The 26,682-nt window shown below is 53.9% G+C and overlaps 1 protein-coding gene across 2 annotated transcripts in view; it reads right to left on the reverse strand.

Moving 5' to 3' along the window:
• Positions 1 to 9,864: 9,864 nt before the first annotated feature.
• Positions 9,865 to 26,682, reverse strand: part of MAN1C1 (mannosidase alpha class 1C member 1) — a 140,502-nt gene continuing 123,684 nt past the window's right edge. For both annotated transcript variants that reach the window (XM_047870297.1, XM_047870296.1), the window contains exons 8-12: positions 21,231 to 21,346; positions 15,652 to 15,871; positions 12,946 to 13,118; positions 11,553 to 11,668; positions 9,865 to 10,644 (exon numbers count right to left, since the gene is read on the reverse strand). In XM_047870297.1, the coding sequence (XP_047726253.1) occupies positions 10,518 to 10,644; positions 11,553 to 11,668; positions 12,946 to 13,118; positions 15,652 to 15,871; positions 21,231 to 21,346 (752 nt within the window). In that variant the 3' untranslated portion in view covers positions 9,865 to 10,517. The remainder of the gene's footprint in view (positions 10,645 to 11,552; positions 11,669 to 12,945; positions 13,119 to 15,651; positions 15,872 to 21,230; positions 21,347 to 26,682) is intronic.

The raw sequence follows: 26,682 nt of genomic DNA on the forward strand, positions 1-26,682 counted from the left end.
GAGTAGAAATGTTCTTTGCAGAGTTTCTTGGGTTTTTTTTTTTTAATGCTTATGTATTTGAGAGAGAGTGCAAGCAAATGGGAGAGGGGCAGCAAGAGGGAGAGAGAGAATCCCGAGCAGGCTCTGCACAGAGCCCGATGTGGGGCTCGATCCCATGAACCATGAGATCACGACCTGAGCTGAAATCAAGAGTTGGACATTTAACTGACTGAGCCCCCTGAGCACCCTGGAGCATAAATGTTCTTTTTTATTTATTTTTTTTTAATGTTATTTCTGAGAGAGAGAGAAAGACAGAGCACGAGCGGGGGAGGGGCAGAGAGAGAGGGAGACACAGAATCTGAAACAGGCTCCAGACCCTGAGCTGTCAGCACAGAGCCCGATGCAGGACTCGAGCTCACGAACTCCGAGATCATGACCTGAGCCAAAGTCAGATACTTAACCGACGGAGCCCCCGGACGCCCCGGAGTATAAAGCTTCTGCCATCAGATTACAGTGATGGTTGTGCAACCCTATTTACAAAAACACAAATTGTACACTTTAAGTGTGCGAATTTTATGGCATATAAATCATATCCCAATAAAGCTGGAGGTTTTTGGGTTTTGTTTTTTTAAGACCTTTCTGGATTCTGGGTAGAGAATAGACTGAGGGAGTGAGGAGGCGGGTTCGGTCTCCCAGCCCAAAGACGTTGGGGTCCTGGGCCGGGCGGGCCACGCAGCCCGTGTCAGGTGGATGGTGGTGTCATTCCCGAGGTGAGAAAGCCTGAGAGGCCCCGGCTGCCGTGTGGACATGACCCTGAGCCGCCACGTGTAGTGCCACGGGGAGGTGTCAGAGAGGCAGTGCGTGCAGTTTATAGGACCATAGCCTCGCAAGTCACCAGCCTACCGATGACACTAAAGTCACAGGACTCGATGAGATCATTGAGGAGAGAGAAGAGAGAGGCCTTTGGTTTGCACGGCCTGAACGGCTGGGTATGTGGCCACAGATGTGGCCGTGCCTTGGAGTGCTGCGTGGCCTTGGCCGGATCCACAGGCACAGGACGGGAATCAGCCAGAAAATAGATTAATTGGTGGTGGGGGGAGGCTCACAACAGCCTTTGGCTAGGCTTGGGCCAGGCTCTCGTCCAGTCCAAGCAGGGAGATTGATTTCCTGGGGTCAAGAAAGGCCCCCAGGGCTCTGTTCACACGGACAGCTTTATTCTCAGCACCATGGGCCTGGGGACCCTGAGTCGTCTAGCCTGGCTGCCACTAGAGTGGCTTGTCAGCCCAGTGGTTCTGACGCACCGTCAGGGTTGAGTATCCCTGGGCTGGGGCTGGTGCTAGCCGAGTTTTCCTGGGTGGAAGTTTTGGAGAGCTGAGCAGTGAATGCCAAATCCAGAAGAATTGTTCCGTTTTATAAAAACACCCTTCCTCAGGGGCACAGGGTGGCTCGGTTGGTTAAGCGTCCGACTTTGGCTCAGGTCGTGATCTCCCGGTTCGTGGGTTGGAGCCCTGCATCTGGCTCTGTGCTGACAGCGCAGAGCCTGCTTCAGATTCTCTGTCTCCCTCACTCTCTGTCCCTCCCCCACACTTTCTCTCTCTCTCTCTCTCTCCTTCTCTCAAAAACAAATAAACATTAAAAAAAAAAAAAAAGACAGGGAATTCAAAGGCTATATGTGCCTGAAATCAACCAGTGGTGGAAGAGACCAGCCGAGTTTGCTCTAAGGATGGCAAGTATTGATAGCAGCGGGGGGTGGAAGGGTGGGAGTGGGGCTCTCCGAGGGCTGGAATGTTCTCTATCTTGATGGCGGGAAGGCTACACGACCGTGTACACAGGTGAACATTCCCGGAGCTTTGCGCTTGAGATCAATGACGTTTATACATGTGACTGTCTGCACTATGGCTCAAAGAGTTCTTTAAAAAAAAAAAAGGAAAGGGGACAGAGAGACAGAGGCAGGACCTCAGAGCGCAGGTCAGATGGTTTCCCCAAGGAGCAGGAACCTCGGGCCCCACCGGGAGGGCCCCGAAAGCCACAGTGGGTGCCAGCAGTCAGGGTGGCCTCCTTGGGGATCGGGTGAGCCTTGGGCAGGCAAAGCGTAGAGGTCCCATGGTGACTGTAGGTGGGGAACCTCATGCCGGGGGGAATGTGTGGAGTCAGCGCCCTATGGCGAGGGCTGGGAAGGTGACAATGGCAAAGGGTGGGGCGTGAAACCAGGAGACAGGTAGATCCAGGCCTGGCAAGGACGCTCCGTGGGAGGCCGTCTCCTGGTGTGAATTACCCATGGGGTTGGGGTGAAGGTGGACAGGAAATGATATTTGGGACCCAGAACTCCCAGGCATCCTACCTGTCACAGATCCAGCAGATTCCGAAGAGAAAAGAGGAGGCCCCCAGAGCCGGAAAACAGCCTTGGTTCCATACATGCTAGCAACGGAGAAGGGCCATCTCAGGGAGCAGCTTAAATATCCAGAAGCACAGCTGGACAGGAGTGGGGGACGGAGGGGAGTGGAGGCTGCAGGAACAAAGGTCAGGGGAGGAGCCCCAGTGCCTTGAAGCCTCCTATGCGCTCCAGAGGGGCGGGGGCCCGGGGCCCGGGGCCCAGCAGAGGCTGCCCCTTGGCAGGAGGCCCCTGCTTCTCTCCGTGCTCCCTGGGCACCGGCTTCAGAAGCTTCTGCTTAGGAACCCGAGAATAGTTTCCACTGAGACAGACGTAAGGGCAAGATGAATCCCGAGGCCTCCCGAGGCCTCTCCCCTCAGAAGTCAGAGGAAACTTTCAAAATACAAAGTAGGTCATCTCATGGCCCTGCTTTAACCTCTTCCCGGTTTCTTGCTGCTCGGATTCAAATCAGCCTCTGCCCCGGCCCTGGAGGCCCCTACAGGATGGAGCCCTGTCCCTCCGACTTCCTCTGACTCACGGACGGTGCCCCTCGTTCACCTGCGGCCTTCCCCCTCCTCAGATGTGTCACTACCTCCTACCTCTGAGCTTTCGCGTTCTCTGTTCCACTGCCTGGAATGGTCTGTCACACAGGTCCGTTCCCCGGGGGCATCCCTGACCTTCCCATCTCCAGTGTCCCTCTGTCACTCTCATATGTGCCCTGCCTGTGGCCTCCCAAGCATTTATCTCCGTCTGCAGCCGCCTCACTGACATGTTTACACATCCGTCCCGGCCCCACTCGGCCACTGGCCTGGGAGCCCCACGGGGGCAGAAACCTTGTCTGTCGTGTTACGGCTGCAGTTACAGTGCCTTGCCCATCGCCCGGCAGAGAAGGTTAATGGTCACTTGTGGAATTACGAAGCCTGGAGGGTTCTGAAACGGTGGCCTGGGCGGCAGCCATGAACCCCATAACCTATGAAGGTCTGGGGGTGGGGCCTGAGAACCTGAATTCCTAACAAGCTCCCAGGTGCTGCTCGTGCCTCAGACCTGGCTTCCATACTCTGGGAACCACTGATCTCCTGATTGGCCAGTGCTGGATCATTCTGTGGGCCGGAGCAGAGCCTCCCACCCTAGGAGGCAGGAGAACTCCCGAGGGACTGGTGACTGGGGTGAGGGACTCCTGCAGGTCAGGGCAGGAGGGTCCAGGGGTCTCCCCACAGGGAGACTACAGGCTGGCCAATAAATCCAAAGCCTTGGGAGAGGGAAGTTGAGGTATGTGCATGTGCCTACGCATGTGTGTGAGAAGCCTTTTGTCTACTCAGCCCCTAGACTGGGGATGTCCCTACTTGGAGACAAGACTCCCCTCTGTCTCCATGGGATGAGGGGTGAACTGGGTGAACCCCGGCAGTCTCATCACTTTACCTAGGGGAAGGGGTCACCGCCCTGCCCAGAGGGCCACTGGGCCTATGAGCTCATACTCCACCTTTCTGGGCCCTTCCTGTCCCATGGTGGGAAGAGCCCCCGTTCTCCCTTCCCACACACTTTCTGGAATCTACAGTCAGCCCACAGCCCAGACAGCTCCCAGAGGCCTTGTAATGAAACTCATCATCACCCCCCACCCCATTCTCAGTCAGCTGGAACTTGTGGGAGGCAGGTGGGTGATTAATCCCTAAACCATCAACACGAACATTTGTTGCTGCCTACAGCGTGTTGGGGTTCCAAAGACGAGGATAAGGTCCCTGGGATCTACCGGGGAGAGGCTCATGTAAACCTGGTCTGCCCCAAGTATGGTGGGGGCCCAGGACAAGGAGGTTTTAAGCCTGTTGCAAGGGAAGGGTAGGAAGGGGTCCAGGAAGGCTTCCTGGAGGAGGTGGCCTCAAGGGCAGCCTTGAGGAATGAAGAGGAGTTTAGTAGGCATACCTGGAGGGTGGAGGACAATCCGGGCGAGAGGCACAGGGATGGAAACGTGTGGAGGCTGTGAGATCATGCGCAGTTCCAGATCGGTTTCCAAAGGAAAGAATCTCTGGGCTACTTGAATGCTTTTCCGGGTTGGGTTTTACCATTCCCTGAAGCACCAAAGGCTTCCGGCAGACAGATCTCAGTCACCGTTCTTTTCACTTACACCAGGGAAGCCACATCATTTGTTGTTCAAATTGGGACACTTTTGAGAGCAAAGGGGGCATCGGGAATGAACGTGCTGGAACAACAGGTTTGGAAGCTAAACTGTCACGAGCAAATGGCAAGAGCAGGGCGAGGGCCACCCTAGATTTGGGGTCATTTGAGAGAGGAAGGGAGACGCAGGGCGTGGGCGTGGCAGGGAGAGCACTGTGGGTGTCTGTAGAGGTGCCCAGAGGCCAGGGACAGCTGTGGGACCCAAGCAGGCCTTGCCGCACCTCAGGTTCCCGCTCTGTGGGTCTCTGCCTGCCGTGCCCCCCTCCCCACGCGGTAGGAAGGGTTGGTCAGGGGAAGAGGAAAGGCGAACAGGACCCCAGCCTCGCCTCCGAAGCCGAGGGCCTCTGCCAGATTCTGGGCAAGCTCCCAGCATCTTCCCTCAGCCCTCTGCCCCTGCCTGAGCACCCCCACCATCAGGCCGGCTCCTGGAAGCCCTTGGATCTTTCTCCCAGTTTCCTAATTTCGTACTTCAGGGCTAACGGCAAAACGCTTGCTCAATGCGAAAGTGGAAAATGTTCAGATTTATTGCTTTGAGATTTTGGTTTGTCTCCTGGGCCTGGTTGATGCAGTTCCCTCCAAGTTTCAGAGCATTTTGTTTAAAAAGGAGAATTTTTGACAGCAGCGTTTTCTAGTTTACAGAGAGCCTTCACATAATAGCGGCAACGATCATCACTCTATGTATTGAGTTACTACACTGGGGAGCTCGATTAACCCTCGTAATCACCCTCCCTTTCCATAGAGGCAGGAGGAGGCTCAGAGAGTTAAGGGGCTTGCCCAAGGTCATACAGCCCAGGGAAAGGGCAGGGTAGAGCTGAACCCAGGTCCTCTGTTTCCGTCTCTGCTCGCCCTCTCCCGTTCTGCCCTGCTTATCTTCAACTTGATCTAATGTACACGGATCTGCAGATACACCAGTGGGTGAGAACAAAACAGAACAAAACAAGAAACGGAGGCTCTTGTAGAAAACAGAGGCCGGAATGAATATAAAAATAACCAAGTATGTCCAAGGGAACCCTCAACTCCCCAAACAATATCTTTTGTGCTAAGACTATTTTTGTAATGATGCAGGTGGTGGAGGGTCCAGTGGGGCAGGGAGTCAGTGAACAGAGGACTGGCTTTCTAAGTTCTAGGACTGCACTGTTCAAAATGGCGCTCAGTACTACCAATGGCTACTTTAGTTAAAATGAAATAAAAATTGGAGGCACCTGGGTGGCTCAGTCGGTGAAGTGACCTCAGCTCAGGTCTTGATCTCACGGTTTGTGAGTTCGAGCCCTGCATCGGGCCGTCTGCTGTCGGCACAGAGCCTGTTTTGGATCTTCTGTCTCTCTCTCTCTCTCTGCCCCTCCCCTGCTCACACTCTGTCTCTCTCTCTCTCAAAAAGAAATAAACATTAAAAAATAAAATAAAAAATACAATTTAAAATCTTAGCTCCTCGGTTGCACTTGGCCCATTTTAAGTGCTCAATACCCACCTGTGGCCACCCTGTTGGACAGCACAGATCTGGAAGATTTCCAACATCGTAGCAAGTTCTACTGGACAGCATTGTTCTAAGCCACAAGCAAGCCAGCTCTGGTGTTGTCCAGACCGTCCTGGAGGGGGCGGGGAGCCACTGATGCAGGTGATAGCTTCCTCTGTAGCCAAGGTACCTCTCGAAGCCATCCCAACACCTGAGCCCCTCTACTCTGGAGAGGTGACAACTCCATGGATGCAGATAAAGGGCAGAAACCAGAAGAGCGGCCATTAGGGGAGACCTTGCTACTCGGTGTGGTCTCAGGACAGCATCTCCTGGGGCCTTGTTAGAAGCGCAGTATCTTGGGCTCCGCGCCTGAGCCGCTGAATATGAATCTGCATTTTAACAAGATCCCCAGGTGATTCAGGTGCACATTCAAGTTTAAAAAGCTCTGTCTTAAGAGACAGGAGGAGCAGGATCAAAATATTGTTCCAAGTATAGGGAACCAACCAGATATTTTTAGATACAAAAAACCAGCATCAGCACCCCCCCCATTACCATGTGATTAAGCTTTAGTCACAGAGGGCTGAGCGTCTCTGTGCTACATAATCAACGAGCATATTTCCAAGGACAGAGCCCCAGTGGGGTAGCAGGGAGGAGCTGGCTCTTCCCCATCTCCCCTTCGGTCCCCTCCCCAAAGCAGAGGGGACAGAGCTGAGATTCACATTGTGGGTCTCAAGGATACCGCCTTTAAATCGGATTTTCTCTTTTTGCTTTGCCGCCTTTAAATTGGATTTTCTGTTTTTGCTTTTCTTTCCAGTGCACTTGGTTTTTGAACTTTGCAAATCGCCAAAGACACAACGGGACGCACAAAGCGTCTAAACAGATGCAGTCATCTAAAAGGAAGCATCTGGAGGAGGAAATGTCCCGCTTCTCAGCAGTGCGGTGCTCTGCAGACCTCAGTGCCTGGAGCCAGGTGCTAATGAAGCTTTCCGGGCAGGAACCAGCATCAAGCCCATCTGTGAAGAAAACAGGTGCAAAAGGTGGTTCCATCAGACGAGGCTGCAAAAGAGGCCGGCAGCACGCTGACCCTTGCCAGGAAAGGAGGGTCTGCCCCCGGGAGTGGTTCCAGAACCGGGCTTCTGTGGCTCCTCCTTCGATGAAGATGACTCATCCCTTAATGTCTCTCTCCTCGCAGCCTACCTTGGGTCTTACTTATTTTTATCCCCGGAATGGCGTGAAGGTGCCAAACGGGTGATATTTCTCCACCTGCAAGGGCCCTCCTGGAGGATGAATTTTAAAATGCTCATTTTTACAGCTTGCTCCCAGCCATAATGCAGAAGACAAGAACGCAGGTGGCAGGAGACAGGGACAGCAACATGGGCCCAATGGGGGGGGGGGAGGGAATGGGGCCTTGGGGAACCGCCAAGTGACTTTGCCACCGAGAGACATTCCAGGAGTTGGCTCTAAGGGGCCGGAGGAGAGGAAAGAAGAGGAATAGCCAAGTAGGCTTTCCTAACTCTCTTTCTAATACTGAAAAAAAGCAAAGCAAAACCTGTGAACAGTCCTGCGGCTTTTGCCCCACCAGCAGGTGGCTTCGTTATTTTGGTAGCAAACCTTTTTTTCTCCAGGGACCAGCCCATCCCCTATCGCATGGGGTCCTTGCCTGTCATTCAAGATGCACCTGGCTGGGGAGCACATGACCCAGGTTAGGCCAATTGGAAGCCTACTTCCTTGAGGGGAGCTGGTAGGATCCGGACCCATTTGGAGTCACCCGGCCTGACGGAGGTGCTGGGGAGACTGCCCCCTTGGTTCTTCCAGCCTAGATCCCGTCCCTGGCCACTTCCTCTTCCTAGTCCTTCTTGTGGTCTGACTGTTGCCTCTCTTGAGAGCCCGTGAGTCACCCCAGGGCATTTCAATACGTGTTTTTTTCTTTTTCTTTTTTTTTTTTTTTTTTTTGTTCGTTTTGTTTTGTTGGCTTACGTTAGACAGAGTTGGTTTCTATTATTTGTAACCGAGGGCCCAAACTGTCACAAACTCAAATGCCCAGCCACAGAGGCTTGGATCCAGAAAGCACGATAGAGTACACGATGGAACATTCTACAATCAGGTGCGGTAGTAAGTGTGTATTTGTCGACATGGAAAGAACTTCACAGCATATAGTTAAGAGCAAAAGCAGATTATAGTAAAACAGTAGACATAGTGTGATTCCATGTTTGCAAAATATATTCTGTACATTCACAGAAAAAGGATCTAGAAGAAAATATAATGGTCTTCATTCCGAAGGGTAGGATGGTTTGTATGTGGCTTTTCTTTCTGCTCAGCATAAAGCTACTCCTAACCTTTCCATAATGCTTGGCAGTGGGTTTTTCTGTTTTGCCTTATTTATTTTTTCAAGTTTATGAAATGTTTATTTTTGAGAGAGAGAGAGTGAGCATGCGAGCAGAGGGGAGGCAGAGAGAGAGAGAGAGAGGGAGAGAAAGAACCTCAAACAGGCTCTGCGCTGTCAGCAGAGAGCTCGACGCAGGGCTCAATCCCACGAACTGTGAGATGGTGACCTGAGCCGAAATTAAGAGTCAGACACTTAACCGAATGAGCCACCCAGGCGCCCCTGTTTTGCTTTTTAAAAAAAGTGGACACAGGTGGGTCGCCAGAGTCACACTTTCTTGATGCCTGTCTAAAGTGAAGTGATTTCCTGGGTTCAGGGAGGGACTTAGTCACAAAACTCCAGGGTCCCTGCCATGGGGACTGCTCACCCAGAGCTCTGACTACTGCTGATGAAGATGCAGGAGGCATCTGCGTCCCCAGGACAAAGAAAAGCCCTGCCCACTTTGCCAGGGCACCTGTGGATCCCACTCATTGTCATAGTGACCTTGGGAGATAGAGGTTCCTCTCTGTTTGACAGAAGAGGGCCTGGAGAGGTGAGGTGACCTGCCCAGGCTCTCAGAGTGGGGACTTAAAGGCGGGTGACTTGGCCCAGGGCTCCAACACCCCAGGGGCTACTCAAGTTTATTAATCTCCACACCCAACATGGGGCTTGAACTCACGACCCCGAGATCAAGACCACATGCTCTTCTGACGGAGCCAGCCAGGCATCCTGGGGCTACTCAAGTAGCCAGAAGGAAGTGACTGAGCGTGCGGCAGGGCTTAGAATTATCCTGTGAGGTCAGCTGTGTGGACAAGTTGCCAAGCGGAGGGAGAGCTCTCCCTTCACCCCTGCCTGGACGCCTTGCTCTGCATAATGCCTCAAGGTTCTAGGCCTCCCCGCGGGGGAGGCAGGTGACGTCACTGGGGAGAGTGGGATCGTGGGGTGCCCATCCGGCTGCTCCTTATCTTCTAGGCCTTGAAAGTCATGCCCGCAGATCGGTCCTGGCCATTAGTACCCTGGCCCCACATGACTCCTTTGTAGCATTTTATACAACTTGCAGTCATGTTACTTACCTGTCAGTTTATTTCCCGGTCTGTCTTTCCCCCTCCTTGACCGTTCGCTCCCTGAGGACAGAACTTAGGACTGTTTCACTTATGGCTGTGTCCTTGGTGTCCAGCCCAGTGTCTGGTCCCCTACGGGCATCTGCTGAACGAGAGCAGATGAACACATAACTGGGGGTGGGAGGGGAGTGTAAGAGGGGCTGGGCTCACCCCTCTGCCTCTACTGGCTGTAGGACTTCAGGCAAGTTGCTGGCCCTCTCTGGGCCTCTTCCAAGCTTTGACCTAAGTATAAACATCCAACTCCATTTAAAGGATTGGCTTCACCCTTCCTGAATTTTTAAGACCGAGTTAAGGAAAGGCAATAGAAGTCTTTACTAAATTGCACGTTAAATCAACTGCTGGTTATTTTTTCTGATAGCATTGCAATGGTTTTCCCAAGAGTCACTGATGTGCAATGAACCCAATCGTATTTCTTATTCAATAAACTCTTTTATTGTAAGTTTACAGATTTTTCCATTACAATAATGAAAATAGCACTAGTGATTCGTTAACATTTAGGCCCAAATCAAAAGGCAGCGCCTCCTCAAATTATAAGGTAAATGCCACATAGTTGAACGTATCGTACATGTTGGGCAAAAGGCATTTAAAATATAGAAAACAGGGTCAAGGTTTGTGTCTGCAAACACTTTAAGGTTTAGTTCATCAAGACGATACTGCGTGTGAAAGCACATGATTTTGAAAGCATATAATTTGTGATAAAACACAACTGCAGAGAAAAGGCAAAATCAAGCAAAACAAATTAAAAAAAAACCCTCCCCACATGAACGGAAGTGACCCAAATACATGGCGACAATAGGCAGACCTCCAGTCATTGGGCCCTGGGATGGCAAGTGAGTGGGTTTCATAGAAATTCTCCATAGGAAGGAAAGGCTGGGCCTGGTGCGACATTTGCTGCGTCTCCAAGTCCTGTCTCCTCACAGAGGAAAGGAAGTTGCTGGTCCGACACCTGTGCCCTGGGTCTGCCCAGAATGGGGCCTACGTTCCCAATCCCTTTGAGAACAGTCCCAAGTCCTGAAAAGGCAAGGCGACCCTCCGGGCCCCGGGAGCGGCAGGGAGGTGGGGTCAGAGTTGGCCCCCGCCCCTGCCGGGGCTGTCCGAGTGGTTCACGGGGAGGGGGTGGGCCTCCGTGTTGAACACCCAGTCTTCCAGGGAGAGCACATCGTCTTCAGAGAACAGAAGATAGAGATACCTGTGCCCCGGGGGGCCGGGAGGGAAGCAAAACACAGCCCGTCAGCGCTTTGGGGAACAGGCCCCCCTGCTGGGAACAAATCTCAGAGGCCACTGCGACGATGGGCCTGTGGCTAAGGGTGCAGGGAGGTCTGAGATCCCAAATCCACTAGGAGGGCTGGTCCCAGGGAAGGAGCTCTGGATCCCAAGGAGGGCACTGAGACTTGGGGCGGTCCCACCTGGTTGAATGCTGGCTCGCCCCTGCCCTCGCTCTGTTTAACTCATACCCATCCGGCTTCACCCAGGTTCTTCCCCACTTGTATGAGGACCCTATGTGAGAAGCCTGCTAGGACCGCTTAAGGTCTAGAGTCTTCTTCCGTTTCACGGTGGCCTGAGTACTGCACCAGTCCAAACTCTTAGGCTGCTCCCTGATGTGCCGTTCTGGTGGCAGAACAGGCCATTCTAATCCATTTCAGAGAGTTGAGCACAAGGGGGATGCTTTGGGGAACATCGAGGACTTCCACCCCAAGAAAGCGAGGGGCCGGCGCAGCAGCAAAACTGCACAGGGAAGTTTCGCAGCAGTGACCCCCATCACTGTCATTCTCCCCATTTTACAGAAGAGGACGTAGTTTCAGAGAACTAAGTAACCCAAGGAGACTCGTTAAAGGAGTTAACTTACCCCACGGCTAACACTTAGGGGGTGGAGTCCCGCCCGGGCCTGGCCAGAGGCGCACCCTGGGGGTGTGACCCGGAGAGCCCAGCGCCCCCCTTCCCCGCCCCACCAGCCCCTCTTGGGCCCCCCTGTGATGGCAGAACCTGACTGTTGGTGAAGGGAGGGACTGCTGACCCCATCCCTCGCCCACCCCCGCCCTTCAACCCTAGGAAAGCCCAGTTTCCTCTGGCAAGAACACGGGCCGGGGCCCAACTCACTTTAGTGTCTCCGCTAGAAAGAAGGTCTGCTGTTTGTTGTCGTGGTTGGGAATGCTACTGTACACGTCTTGGATCCCGGAGAAACCGGCTTCTGTTCGACAGTATTTCTCCAGGGCCTGAGGAGAAGGGAGGCAGCTTTGGGGGGCGGGAGGAGGGGAGAGGAGAGGCCCCTGCCCAGTTCTCGTGCCTGCCCAGTTCATGGATGGGGCAGGCCACTTGGCTAGGGGCCGCTGGCATTTGTGGAAGCAGAAGGCCGAATGGTTTGTTCAGGGCTCAGCTGACCTGCTGCCAGGCTGGTGGGGACACACCCTGGGCCCACCGCTGAGCACTCTGTCCCAACAGACTGCTTGCTCGAGCTTTGCTCTGGGTCTGAACTCGGGGCATGTTCTCTTGGCCCTCCAGGGGATAGGCTGGTCCAACAGACTCACCCACAGAGGAAGGCAGTGGAGGGCCGGGATGTGGGGACGGGACTCGGCACACCCCAGGGAACTCCCTGTGCAGATGTGGTCCCTGTTCCACCGGTGGGTGGGCCATGGGCTGACTGCTTTTTTTTTTTTTTTTTAAATAAATGCAATTTTTACCCACAGAGGTGTCTGTGGGCTGGGCTCAGGAGCACAAAACACTTGACTTTTACTGGTCAAGAACCAGGGCCTTCAGGGAAACAGGGGGTTTCTGGCCAATGAACCATGTCAGTGAACCTGAGTGTGCCCTCGTGCCCTGCCCAAGTCTAAGCTCTGGGTGTGGCTCTCCCTAGGACAGCCTGTGCCTCAGAGCAGTGGGCCCTAGGAGAAGTTGGGAAGAGGGGGGCACAGAGAAGGCTTAGCATCCATCAAGAGACATCCTTCTGGACTCCCCATACCTGCCTTTGGCTCTACCCCAGAGAAGGGCATGAGGTTTCCTGCCAGGTAGTTGGGGACAAGAGGGCGGGTGGAGGAGACATGGGCGGTGGGGAGCAGAGCCCAGAGAAAGGTAGGGGCTGCCCAGGGCTGGGCTGGCTCTGGGCAGAGCAGGGAGGTGATCTGCTGGCTTGGCAGCCGATTCCTGCTTGACAGGAGAAATCTAAAGCCATCTGCTCAGGCTTCAAGGTCAGAGAGCAGTGACCCTATGCGCTCTGGGCCCCTCTGGCTGCTGCCCTGCCTTTGGCCCTCTTAAGTTTGCTGGTCCCAGAGTCCAGGCCCCAAAGGCTGTGGGCACTCGTTTCTCGGCCTGCTTCTGCCCAGCTGGGGACACTTAGCTGTGCAACCTCACCTTGACCCTTTGCATTCAGAACCTCGGCCGGATGTCAGCCTGGTCTGACCCTCTTCTCAAAGCCTGTGCTAGGGTGTTTTGGACCCTGGTTGAATTCTCAGGGCACCTGTCACCCAGTCCCCCCTCCCCCAACCAGCCCACTCACCGTCACCACTTCCCAGCCCCACTCCCTGTAGATGGGGTCGTGGGTCTGTCGCCACAGGTACATGTAACTCTCCACCACCTCAGGCCGCAGGATGTAGTAGCTCTCGCTCAGCTGCGTGGCCACTGCCTCTCTGCCGGAGTTAAACCAGAAGGCCTCGGGCCCCAGTTTGGTATCTGTGCGGATGACCAACCAGAGGGTCTAGGTCAGACCTCCCACCTCCTACTTTTCAGGACCTGGCTGCCCCAGGAGAGAGCTCAGTGGCCTGGAAGCAGTGGCAGGGGGAGGGCTGGTGATGGACTGATACCGGCTGGGCCCTGCCTATACCGCCAGCCAGAGCTGAGCCTGGCAAACGCACAGCTTCCCTCTTGGCCTAGGTTGGCCACAGCAAGACCCTTGAGGCCTCGAACATTTTGCAGTTTTAGAATCTGAGAGTCCAGATGAACTATCTAGCAGTTGGGGGAGACAAAGGTTTGGGCGATGTTCCCCAGCTGTGTATTTTGAGATGTTAGCTCTGCAAGATGTGAACCGGAGCTCAGCCAAGAAAGGATTTCAGGTTTAAATACATTTAAGGAACAGTGGGTCAGATAAAGTGAAAGAGTCTCCCGTCTGCAGGACTTATCAGATCCTTTAACATGCTGATATGCAGTGATGCTTCTCCACACACCCCTTTCTTAGGGCACCTCTATTTCACACCTCCCAGAACCAGCCTTCCAGAGCTGACAGGCTGGGATAATGCCGAGGTGGAGACGGGGGGGGGGGGGGGGGGGGGGGGGGGGGGACACTGCCCAGAGGCACATACTCAGGCAGAGGCAGCTAGATAAAGAGGGCCTGATGAATTCTGAGTTTCATTTTGTTATCATTGTTTGGCTTGTTTGTTTTTGGACAATTTGGTGCTGCCCCTGTTTTCTGGAGGACCATAATTATAACCACAACTACAGTCACCACCTATGATTTCAAGGGCTGTGCTGGGTGCTTTCCATACATTATTTCAATCCTTAAAAAATGGTTTTCTTTGCTAAGGTAGATGTTATTGTCCCTCTCCCAGGCACATGGAAACTGAGGGTCAGAGAGGCTAAGTAATTTGTCCAAGGTAACACAGCGAGCTGTGACTGAGCTGGGATGTGACCCTCGATCTGTCTCATGCCCTTTCCCTGGACTGTGCTCTCTCTCTTTTCCTCCTGGCTCTGAGACTCTAGGCCTCCTTCCTTTAACACCTGTACATCACATCTGGGTCAGCGGAGTGCCCAGCTCTGGTCCTCAGGTGTCCCCTTCCTTCTTCCATTGGGTCAGGACCCTGAGAGGCCCTGGGTTGTTTTTCCTCAAGAGACGACTGGAGCTTTGCAGGACATCCTACTCTCCCATGGAAGACTTCACGGAAACGGGACCCCCCCAGACCCTGGCCCCTTCGATTGCTCAAATGCTACAGCTGCTCTTGACCATCAGCACACAGTCATTCTGCCAAGCGGCTAATGGGGTGAGGGCAGGAGCGACCGTCGTGGTCGTCCGTGGACAAGCGGGCTGGCTGGAACAGCATGCTCTATTAAGTGCATGTCTTTTATGGTCTGGGCTGATTGTCCCAGACAAACAGCGAGCTTTTTATTATTCCTGAGATTTCCCGTTTGTTTATGGTCCTGGCTCTTTGAATGAAATTGCAGACCCGTTGTAAGGACCCACTGCAAATCACTGGCTTCATGAAAACAGCTCCCGGAGATCTGGACTCAACTGGAGGGGTCAAGGACACATGTCAGGCTAATAAACTCCTCCGTGCTGTGGCTGAAGGCGGCTGGCAATGTGCTCTCTATGGGACCCTCTATCTCACCCTGGGAGACCTCTGTTATTGTTTCCATTGAGCAGGTAGGAAAATAGAGGCCACCCAGCTGGTGAGTGGCAGAGCAGCACTTGAGCCACGAATATTTATGGCAAATCTCAGGTCCTCTCCTCCAACCAAGCCTGGGATTAAGTTCAGGGCAGTGGGCACCTCTCACGGCCCTGGAGGAGGGATTTTTCTGAGGGGCACTAGAGAGGCAGCACATAAGAAGGAGCTGGGCATCAGAAGACCTGGGTTCTAGCCCCAACTTAGCTACTCACACGCAGGGTGACTTTGGTGAAGTCACTTCCCCACTTTGGGCTGACTCAGTTTCCCCAGGTGTAAAACAGGGAGTTGGGTTCATGTTCTCTAAAGTGACTTCTGATTCTAGCATTTGACAATTCTGCGTGGAGTGTTGGGGGGGGATGGTCAAGGAGCTCTCAAGCTTTCCGGTGATCTGGGAACAAAGAGGGTCATAAACAGGGTGGTGCCAGGGGCGGTAAGATCCCCTAAATGGAGGGGTGGTGGGGAGGCAAAAGAGAGGTACATTCAGGGGTAAGGGTCCAGGGAGAAGGAAATCTCTAGGCTCAGGGAGCCTGGAGGACCTTCCGTTCTGTGCCCCTTGGCCAAGTCTTCTCTGGGCCTCAGCATATCTGTGTTGTGAGGTTTGGCCATGACGTGGAACAATCCTTGGCCAGGTGCTCGATACATCACCCCTATTTTCCTTTGAACTTCGGGTACCATCTCAGTGCACAGACAGCACGTCCCTCGTACAAATTCTATGTAACTTCCAAGGGGAAACTGTGTTCCCTTCACTCACTGTCGCTCCGCTGGCTTGTCTAGTTCTTCCTCGTGTCTAGCCTCAGTCTCTCCTGCTGCCCTTCCCCTCGCACGGTTACCTGAGCGGGCGTACGATTCGTGGCACGTCTTGGTGATCTGGGCTGCGAGCTCTCGGTAGCGGGCCCTCTTTTCTTCCTTGGCATCCTCAGCGCCGAGGGCGATCATGCCCCCGGAGAAACAGGCCAGGTGCCCCATCTTGTGGTCCAGAATCCCCCCTCGCCACTCGGCAATGTAGGTCAGCCCGCCAGGAGAGACATTCAGCAGGTGGGTCTCTATTGCCTGGGAGCAAGGTGGGAGTTGGGCAGGGGGAAGGGGCATGGGGGGCGGGACAGAGAAGGGAGGGGGAGAGGACGGAAAATGAACATTTTGCAGACAGCAGTGAACGCAGCTCTGCTGGGCCCTCCATCCCAGGCAAAGGAGGCCCTTGACCTTGGCTGGTGGTGGTCCCTGATGGGGCCAGTGGCACCTTCTGCCACTCGCCTGGCTGAAGCCTGGTGCCTGTGGGGGCTTGCACACGAGGCAGCTCCCTAGGGTGAGTCTCTCATTTAGACTTAAAAAAAAAAATTACTTTTAGGTGATCTCTGCATCCAACGTGGGGCTTGAACTCATGACCCGGAGATCAAGAGTTGCATGTTCTACCGACTGAGCCAGCCAGGTGCCCCTCTTATGTAGACTTTTAAATCTTCTGTGCACAAAGATCTTTTAAAAAATCTTTAAAAATTCTTATCCATCCTCCACTGTATTCTCTGTTAGGGAGTTTTAACCTGAAGCCCAGCTGGCCTGTAGGTGGGCTCCAGGGGGTCCAGAAGGCCCGTCAAATTGTGTGTGACACTTTTGTGTGCGTGCATTTTCATGGGAAGAGGGTCTAGATATTTTATCTGAGTCTTAAAAAGGACCCACAAAAAGTTAAGAGCTTCTCTCTACAAGCCCTTATCACACACCTTCTCATTTAATGCCCACGACGAGCCAGGCACATGGCTGCAGTGCCCTCTACAGACAAAGGGGTTGAGTGGCTTGTCCCAGGTCCCAGCCACACCAGGATTAAGCCAAGGACCAGACGCCCAGACCGCTCTTCCTCTACCTGATGGCCACTCCTTCTGGTAAAGACTCCCGGGAGGTTGGAGGGTGTGGGTGTCAGGCCGTTGTACCCCTCACTCCCTGCCGTTACTCCCTGGGAGCCCAGGAGTCAGAGGTAATGGCAGTGCCCGTGGGTCCTAGTCCAGGGCTAGGCCTCTGGGGCCCTGGCCAGACCTCTTCCTGCATTCTTGCCCCTCTAATATATTCTCCGGGGGTCTCTGCTCTCTGTAAATAATGCACCAGTTTAACCTGATGCCACAGACATGGCTCCTAGAAGCAGATTCCTTGGGTTCAAATGCCACCTCCGTCAGTTCCAAGCTGTGTGACACTGGGCAGGTTCTATGTGCTCTCCGAGTGCCTCGATCTCCGAGTGTATGAAATGGGGAGATGACCATAAACCACCTTATAGGGTTGTGAGGACCGGGTGACATGTATGTGCAGCCCTCAGCATACTTCCTGGCGCAGTGAGAGTCCTCAGTGCCCGTGGGCTGTTCCAGCTCCTCTCCAGCCCGCCCCCCCCCCCCCCCCCCCAGCCTCTTTTCATTCCCACCCTCTCCTCCCATCCAGTATTAGAGTGTATTCCGTGAGCGCCTCCTTGGGGCCAGCAGCGGTTCGGGCAGGGTATATAGCCCCTGAAGACACGCAGCCTGGGCCCTGCCTGGGGTGGAGGCGGGGGCTCACCTGCTAGTCAGAGACTTCCCCACAAAATCAAATACACGCATGAATTAGGATTTGTGGTCGGCATTTTACAAGAAACATGCTCCACCCCAACTGCGCCACTCCGGCTTGCCTCTGGGCATCCTCCACGATGCGCTTCCCTGGAGACGGCGCCCTGGCCCAAACCCCGGCTGCCCCGGTCCGCTCTTCCCCTGTCGCCTTTCTACGTGGTGCCGTCCCCACTTTGTGCGTCCGTATCTGTGTGTGTGTGTGTCTGTGCCACGTCTGTCTCTCTCCCAGGACTCTGAGGGCTGCGTGAGAGCAGAAGCCGCCACCACCAACCTCCGGCCAGGGGCTGACATACAGAAGGCACTCCAACACCTTGGCTCTTGGATCGGTTTGTTTCTTTTCCTGCTCCTGCAAGGTCCCGGCTGGGGGGCTGGCTGCAGGACCCTCACTGAATAGCAGATGGGGAGGCTCTGATGACATGACGTGCCCAGGGCACCTGTGCCACGTGGGGAGGAGCACTGAGGGGGGCACCTGGGGAGCCGCTCACTACTGGGTTGGGTCTGCTCTGGGCTGGGCCCTGGCTCCTGGGTAGAGTTGGGTCCAGGCGGGTGTGGAGGAGGGGTGGCAGGCTAACCCAGGCTGCAGAAATCTGGTTCAGTTACCCACTGTCGACACTTGGGGGAGAACACAGACATCTGGGGGCGATCCCATGAAGCCTCAACCGCAGTGCAAAAACTGCCCCTTCCAGACTGACTCCCGTGGGTTATTTCCATTCTGGGTTAATGCCAGGCTAAGTAATTGTGGTAAAGACGAAATGACAGACCAGTCTCTCTGTGAGGACACTACTGAGACAAGCAGATAGGTGCAGAGATTAAAAATCAAGGCTTTCTAAAACCCTAAGCCAAACACGAGACAACACAGGCTGCCAACTGACTGGTTAGGCTTCAATCATAGCAGGAGACAGAGCAGAGCCGAGCGGGATACAGAGGCCTGGGCTGGAATCCCAGCTCTGCAATTTGAGAATTGGGTGATTCTGGGCAAATTTATTTCACTTTTCTGAAGATTCCTTCTCCTCATTTGTAAACTGGGAATAATTCCTGGGATGGCTGTGAGGAAGCCTCTGCTTCCTTTGGCCCTCCTGGAGAGGACCCCATCTGTACATTCCCGAGAGGGACTTCAGACAAGCCAGGCTCCTTTGTGGTTGGCAGGAGCACTCTATCTGGAGTCAGTGTTTGCACCCTGGCTTTGACACTGGCTGCTGTGTGACCTCGGGCCTTTCTGAGCCTCAGTTTCTCGTCTGTAAAATGGGGTTAAATAAGACAAGGCAGTCACTTGCCTGGAGGAGGCCACAGTGACAGATACTCTCCATGTCCTTCTTTTCACTCCTCCTCTCCTCCTGGGACCCTCCAGGGGTGTGCCCAGTCTGCGTGTCTGAATCGTCCACACCCGCCTGTGCCGGACATTGTTCTAACTTATACACTGGAAACCCACCCCCCCTACCCCGCCCCGCCCCCTGCCCCAGGCAGCTTTCAAGGCTGTTTCCTGGGCCTCAGCCCAGAGGTTCTGATGTACCTTGCCAGGGTGCAGCCTGAGCAATGGGATTTTATAGCTCCCCTGGTGATTTTTAACGTGTGGACAAGGTTGAGAACTACCAGAATATTCTTCAAAGCCCCAAACTTGCCGGAGGCCCAGTCTTTACCCAGGGTCAGAGATACTCCAGGCTCTTCACTAGGGATATCAAATTCAGGGAGCAAAGCCAAGTTCTCTCCTGTTCAATCAAGTGCTTTCCATAAAGCTCCTGTTTGCTTAAATAATTCATGACCATTTCTTCCCTTGAAGCCTCAACTACAGTGTGCCCTGAGGGCAGGGAACCAGGCTGTTCACTAACTTCATGTTTACCCTGCAAGGAATGACAGAAATGTAGAAAGGCCTTTCCAGGCAGCATCTCCTGTGCAGGCTGAACACAGATCCTCAGATAGGAGACACTGGCTGTGGTCTAAGCTCCGCTGGAGCTGAATCTGGGGCTGAGACTCAGACTGAGATGGGACTGCAGTCCCAGTAGCTGCTTCATGACCAAGGTCTTGGTGCTGGGGAGCTGGGCGGGGAAAACTCCTCACCAAGCCCACAGTTTAAAAGGTCCATGGCTGTGGAGGCCTGTTTCAATGCACTTCCTTTAAGCACTACTGTTTCTGGTCAGACTCATGCAATCACAGGGTAGTTAGAGATCACTCATCCATCTGTCCAACTGTTCATACCCATTCATCCACTATATCCACTCACCCATCCATCCTTCCACCTGCCTATCTACCCATTCACCCACCTATCCATCCTTCCACCCACACATCCACCCATCCCTCCCTCCATCCATCCACCCATCCTTCCACCCACCCGCTGATCCACCCATTCACTCGTCTGTCCGTCCGTCCATCCATCCATCCATCCATCCCTTCAGCAATCATATGTTCATTTGTTCACAAGACAGTTATTGTGTGCTTGCTATGTACCGGGCACTGTTTTAGGAGTGAGGCAGACACAGTGAACGACTAGACAAGATCTTCGCTCCTTGATAGCTCACATTCTATTTGGGGAAGACAATGAATGAGTAAACAAATATGGGCACATGATGATTTTCAGTGCCCATGAAAGCAAAGAAGAGAGTAAGTCTGGGGTTTGTGACAGAGAGAGGTGGCAAAAGGCCAATTCCTAGTGGTATTTGAGTTGACCAATAAATGGGCCACAGCCACTTGAATGATATTCCACACAGAGACAACAGCAAATACAAAAGCCCCAAGGTGGGATTGAGTCTGGTGTGTCTGCAGGAGGCTGGGGACCACACCTGACAGCAAAGGGGAAGGAGTTCAAGGTGACTGGTAGGTCTAAATCAGGTGGGCAAAGGTGAGGAGTCTAGTTTATTCCAAATGTGAAGGAGCCAGTTCTCCTGGCTGCTGTGTGGAGAGCCGACTTAGAAGGGCAGAAGAGCAAGAAGTCTAGCTGAGGAGACATAAGACCTCAGACCAACACGGCAGCAGAGTAAATCCGACTTGCTCAACTCACTTTATGAGGAAACCGAGGCCTGGAGTCTACCCAGGGCCTTTTCCTTACTTGGGCTCAGAAGCACCAATTGATGGGCCAACGGGAGTCTATAACCTCCTTTCCAATAGCTCAGGCTAACCAACTCCCTCTTCCATCCTGAGGTGTCCCCCTCCTTGCAGTCACCACCCCCGCCTACCGTCTCTTGTCCAGTTCACACCCTACAGCCAGACCAGCGGTGGTGAGGGGCCATGGGGGAAACACTGGGGCTGGCTGAGAAGATCCGGCTTTAGCTCCGGCTCGGCCAGCGCTGTGCTGTGTGCCTTTGAGCAGTGCCTTCCCCTCTCTGGGCCTTGATTTCCATCCACATAGAGAGAAGGAGCAGAACTGGATGCTCCACTGAGGGAGGCCCCTCCCCATTTGGACACGCTAATTACATCACCTCTGCTCCACCAGGAAGAGGGCTGAGGGTCTTGCTTTGGCAGCCTCTTTTGGGGGCTCCCAGGCCACCACCTGACTATGCTGTGGGCTCTGACACATTGACTGAAGCTCACACACCACGGTTTCTGAAGCAGACTGACTGCCACTTCCTGTGAGGCCTTGGACAAATGACTCTCCCTCCTTGAGCCTGGGTTTTGCATCTGTAACACGAGGATGCTAACATGGCCCTAATTTCAAGGTGTTCGAGAAGAGTCACAAACTAGGTGTGCAAAGCAACCGGCTGGGGAGGAGACTGTCTTGTTCTTCTGGCTAGCACACCACGGTGGGGGTGGGGGTGGTGAGTGGGCCCCCTGCACTTAGGGGCCTGTGCCAGACCCGGTGGTGAAGGACCAACCACCGGTGAAGAATCCGGCACCTGTCTTACCTCCAAGGCTTCATAGTACATATCTTTAGCCTCCACATCTGTCTTGGCCGACATCAACCAGGATTTGATCAAATATTCATAAAAACTGTCCCCGAGTCCTCCAACCGAGACGTGGTCTGTGAGGGGAAAGAGGACAGGAACATTATTTTTAAAGTATTAAAAAAAATTATTTTTGATGTTTATTATTTTTGAGAGAGAGAGAGAGAGAGACAGAGCATGAGCAGGGGAGGGGCAGAGAGAGAGAGGGAGACACAGAATCCGAAGCAGGCTCCAGGCTCTGAGCTGTCGGCACAGAGCCCGGCGCGGGGCTCGAACTCACAGACCGTGAGATTATGACCTGAGCCGGACGCTCAGGTCAGGACCGGACACTCAACCGACTGAGCCACCCAGGTGCCCGAGGGAACATTATTTTTAACTGCTGAGGCCACCAGGCAGGTCTCACCGAGAGACTCATTGGGTGGCGAGTCTCACGCGCTGGCCTCTGTGGTCCCCCCCAGTGCTGGGTGCCGATGGGGAGCAAGTGTTTGATCAGCAGCCTCTGAGCCCTGAGAGGACAGGGGCAGAAAGGAAGGCACAGACTGTGACTCGAGGAACCAGGGCCACCTTGAGCACGATCATGTGGCATGCAAGTGCACAGGCTCACCCGGGTATATAAATCATGTCGCTTTAGCAGACCGAGGATGGCAGGGCCTCTGGTTATTAACTGTAAATGAGTTGCATTTCTTTAAAAAGATAATCTGGTGGCAGGGAGTTCAGAGATTTTTATTACCCGGTGACAAACATGGTAATTAATGCTGGGCAGGTTCATAAAAGGCCATGGAAAGGAGGAACGGGAGCCTTAATTTAGTCGCAGTACAGAACCACTTGGAAAAAACCAAGCTTAAATGGAGCAGGTTAGGATAAATGGAGTTTCCAAGGAGCAGGGGGAGGGAAGAATTGGGTTTTGAAGAGCCCCTCTTTGCCCTGGGTGGCATCAGCCTGGAGTTGGCCACAGAGCAGGACCGTGAGGCTGTGGCTGAATGAGGAGGTGACTCCGCTCAGGGCTGTCCCGGGAGAAAGACGGGTCAACCGTGAGCGCTTAACCCGAGTGGCAAGACAAGGAAATCACTTCGCTCACATGCTTTAAAAATTAACAACAGGGAAACAGAAAGGCATTTAATAGAGAAACAAAGAGGAAACTCCAGTTCCCTGTTAAGATTCATTTAAGCAGAAAAAGAGAAGAAGGAAAATAGGGGGGACAGATTCAGGCAGGAAAGGGGCGATGGGGAAGTTATTTCCAGCTCCTCTGGACAAAGCAGGGACAGGAAGACAGAAGGGTGGGGAAGTGGGGGGCGGGGAGAGAAAAAGAAACAGAAAATCTGTCAAAAGCTACCATTTCTCCAGGGTCTACTGTGGGCCAGGAACTTTACTGTATTGTCTGTAACAACCTCCCAAGAAGCCTGTAGGTAAGCGTTGTCAACCCCTTTCCCAGATGGGAAAACTGTGAGTGGGTCTACATAGTGACTCCAAGGCCACCAAGGTGGCAGAGCCCTCACTTTCTGCAGCCTGACAGTCAACCAGAGGATGAAAATAAAGGTGCCTGGTGTCAGAAAGGACAGCGTGGAGAGAGAGGGACCAAAAGTCAGAGGGTAAAGACAGGTGGGGACCAGGCAAGTGGGCTGAGAGGAGAACCCACAGCAAACCAGCCCTTCTGGCTCCTTCCGGGCCCCATAAACAAATCATGGCCCAGCAGGGGCTCAGCAAAAACCGGAACAGATCAGAGAAATCCTGTGCCTTGGGGAGCCATGGGAGGGGTGAGTGTGGGCTGAACCTTGCTCTGTGAAGGGGGACTCAGCAGCACACCCCCCATCCCCCACTGCTACATGGACGCGGCTCGGGACGCAGCACAAAGGGAGGCGTGGGGCATGCCAGGCCCGGCATGGCCATGGCATGTCCATGGCTGGAGCAGGTCCGTGCCGAGCAGGGGGCTGAGGAAGGCCGGAAGTTAAATCGGGTCCGCCTCCACTCAGGGCCCTCCCACAGCTCACAGCCCACAGAAGAGGCACACGGGCACACAGCCGAGGGCACTGTCACCGCCAGGCTCACCTGGGCCTGCATCCCGTCACCGTTTTCTCCACCACCCGACACTCCTAGCCCCTTGCCTCCCCATACTCACTCTCACCTGTGGTGACCCCTCTGCCAGAAACACCCTTCCCCCCCCTTGCCCGGCTAACACTTCCTCCCTGCTACACCCCAGCTCGGGCATCCCCTCCTCAGAAAGGCTTTTCTGTGTCCTCATAAACCTGCTCACAGTCCTTCCCTGCAGGGTGACCATGAGAAGTGAGATAACGCACACGCAAATCCGGCCCTCACGCGGCAAGCACTCAGTGGTAGCAGGTCCTACTCTTACTGGGGGGGTCCTTGCCGCTGGCTGCCCCCAAAGCTGTGGTGTAAGTATCTGCTTATGGGTCCACCTCCCCCACCAGGCTGTGGGCTCTTTATGGGGAGGAACCGCATAGGACTCTCATTTTATGCCCAGCGCCTGTATGGCACCCAGTGGATGTCCAGGAAGTCCTGAACGAAAGAAAATAAGGTAGGTTTGAGCTGTGTTGGGAAGGGCTTCGAACGCCAAGCCAAAGAGTTTGGACTTCATCATGCGATTGCAGCGTGTGTATGATGCGGTCGAGGGCGTCTTCTGGCAGAGGTACGTGCAGGAGACGGGAGCCAGGCCCCCAGGAGTGCCATGGGAGTTTGGGACAGGACACCCTCTCGGGGACACGCGCAGAGCTTCTCAGGGGCCTCTACCAAAGTGAACAATTGTCATTTGGCACACAGAGCGCCCAGGGGTGGGAATCAGAAGGCGAAGATCTGCCATTAGCTCAGGGCAAGCCATCTTCCCCGCTGGGCCTCAATCTTTTGATCAATAAAATACAAAACAGGAGCATGCGTTGGTGTGCATGAGCCTGAACAGAGATGGGCTTTGCTGCTTCCTGATCGTGTCATCACACTTGGCAGGGGGAGGTCGCCACCCTACACTGGCTCTCAGGAAAGTACCGTGAACCTGGGGGAGGCTGCCAAACTGGGGCCAGTGGGCAGCTCACGCTACGTACCCACTGGGGAGAATCTAGATTTGCCACACCTTCTCATCGAGGAAGGTGTGGGATTCAGGCAGTGGACCAGACAAGCCACTCCAGGGGCCAAGCTGAAGGGCGGGCAGCTCTCTGAGCTCTGAGTGGCTCTGTGAGGCTCGGTCTCGTCTGTGCTTGGTACCAGCAGGAGGCTGGTGAACTTGTCTTGGCTGTGAAGTCCCGGTGGCAGGAGGGTCTTGGCCTCCCCTGTTACCCTGCAGCTCAGTTTCCAGCGGGAGCAGCGGGGGCCTGGGACCCCGACGCAGACCTAGCTCCTTCTCTCCAAGCTGCAATTGCTGTGGTTGCAAACGCGCTTTGAATCCAGAGGATTCAAGGAAGGAAAAGAAGGCGAACACACTTAGCTTATGCAAGTTGGGAATGTTCTCATCTGTTGGGAAAATACACAATTACCAAAAAGTCTCAGCAAAACCACAGAAAACCTGAGATGAGTCCAGGTGCCAAACCCACGGGAGGAGGAAGGCAGGCGCCCGGGTGAGCAGGGCTTGATAGCCTTCCCTCTGTTCTCTAGCAGGCCTCAGATTCATATTTTATTCTATTAATTTTTTTCATGTTTATTTATTTTTGAGAGACAGAGCATGAGCAGGGGAGGGGCAGAGAGAGAGGGAGACACAGAATCTGAAGCAGGCTCCAGGCTCTGAGCTGTCGGCACAGAGCCTGACGCGGGGCTCGAACTCATGAACTGCAAGATCATGACCTGAGCCAAAGTCGGACACTTAACCGACTGAGTCACCCAGGCGCCCCTGATTCATATTTTATTAATATGAAACAATTTTCCGTACGTGACCGACTTTGCTCAGTCCTGTGACCCCTGGCGCAGCCTGAAAAGAAAGTTATGTTTCTCAGCGGGGTGGGTGGGGGGCTCCCTGTAATTTGCCAAGGTAGCTGTTGGGACTGGGAAGCCACGCCCCTCTCCCTCTCTTTATGGCTTTTGCTGGAGCGGCTAAGGCCAGCAGGGGGGCAGTTTATCTCTTTACCCAGTCGGGCCTTGCAATTAAAAGCAGTAACAGTTATTGAACTGTCTCTTCCCGTGGCCATAATCTGTAATTCAAACCTTCATTTTCTCCCTGCACTTTTGGATTTGGCGGTGTGTTTTGGTTAAAAATACTTTGCATTTCTGTAAGTGGCTTTTGCAGGAGGCCACTTGGGAGTGAGGTCATCATCAGGGAAAATTCCTGGGTCAAATTTTCTGGGCCTTCTGGACCTGTAATCACAGAGACTCAGGGGTGGAAGAACGATGCCTCTGCAGCTTTTCCGTGGTGTCCCCGCCGGCTGGCCAGCCCTCCGGGCCCTGACCGTATACTTTTACTGATGGGTATTCATCACCTTTTAGAACAACACATACCATCTTTGGAAGATGAACTGAAATCTGTTTCCTGCCCCTTCTGACCGTTACTCCCACACCCCTCCATGGTGCACAAAGAACATAACTCTAGCTCTCCTCCCATGTGTAGGAGAGGAAACCAAGGCTCAGAGAGATAAAGTGAATTCCCCACAGCCGTGCAGTAATTAGACTCATGTCTACTTTGCCCCTGAGCCCTTGCTGGTGTCATAACAACTGGAGCTGGAGGCAGGGAAAGGGAAACGGGTCTTTGAGCAGAAATGGCGGAGGTGAGGGTCGGGGTGCTCTGGGAAGCCCCTAGAAGCAGGGCCCAAGGAACCTGCCGCCCCCAATTCGTGCTATGGCCTCATAATCAAGGCCTCTTGACAAGGGAACAATCCCAGGGTCCTGGGAGACTTTTCAACACTCTCCAGCCTGCACATGCCCCCCCCACAAACCCCATTCCGTTTCAGTGGGTGGAGCTGGGGGCTGAAAATGAGGCTCCGTGGGCGACCCACACGTGTCTGGTTGAGGAACAAGCCTCTGAGTAGAGAACAGCAGGAAATCCCAGGACCAATTCTTGTAGGTGTAAGATACAGAGGTGAATGTATGATCTTTGTACTGCTGTATAGTTAGTCCACTTAAGAATTAAAAAAAAAAAAAAAAAGATTAGAGTTGGAGGTGGGGCACCAGATCAAAGGGGCTGGGAGAGGATGTATGGTCTTTCTTGCGGCCACTTCTGGAGTAGATGGGTCTACGTGGAACACTCCCACAAGTTTGGGGGATGACGAGGGAGGCTTCAGCAGCATCCTGAGAGACGGAAGGCTGGAGACAGCGAGCGTGTGGGGGATGCACAGGGCAGGCCTCACTAGGTGGCGGCCATCACACCCCTCACAAGAGCAATGACAACAGTGAAGCCTCCCCACAGTGCCTGGCAGGACAGGTCGTGTCTGGGAGCACAGAGCAAAAGCCTCGCTGGTATTCGGCTCTGATGAATGTGTCCCTC

Source organism: Prionailurus viverrinus, chromosome C1 (assembly GCF_022837055.1).
Source record: "Prionailurus viverrinus isolate Anna chromosome C1, UM_Priviv_1.0, whole genome shotgun sequence".
Lineage (NCBI taxonomy): Eukaryota > Metazoa > Chordata > Mammalia > Carnivora > Felidae > Prionailurus > Prionailurus viverrinus.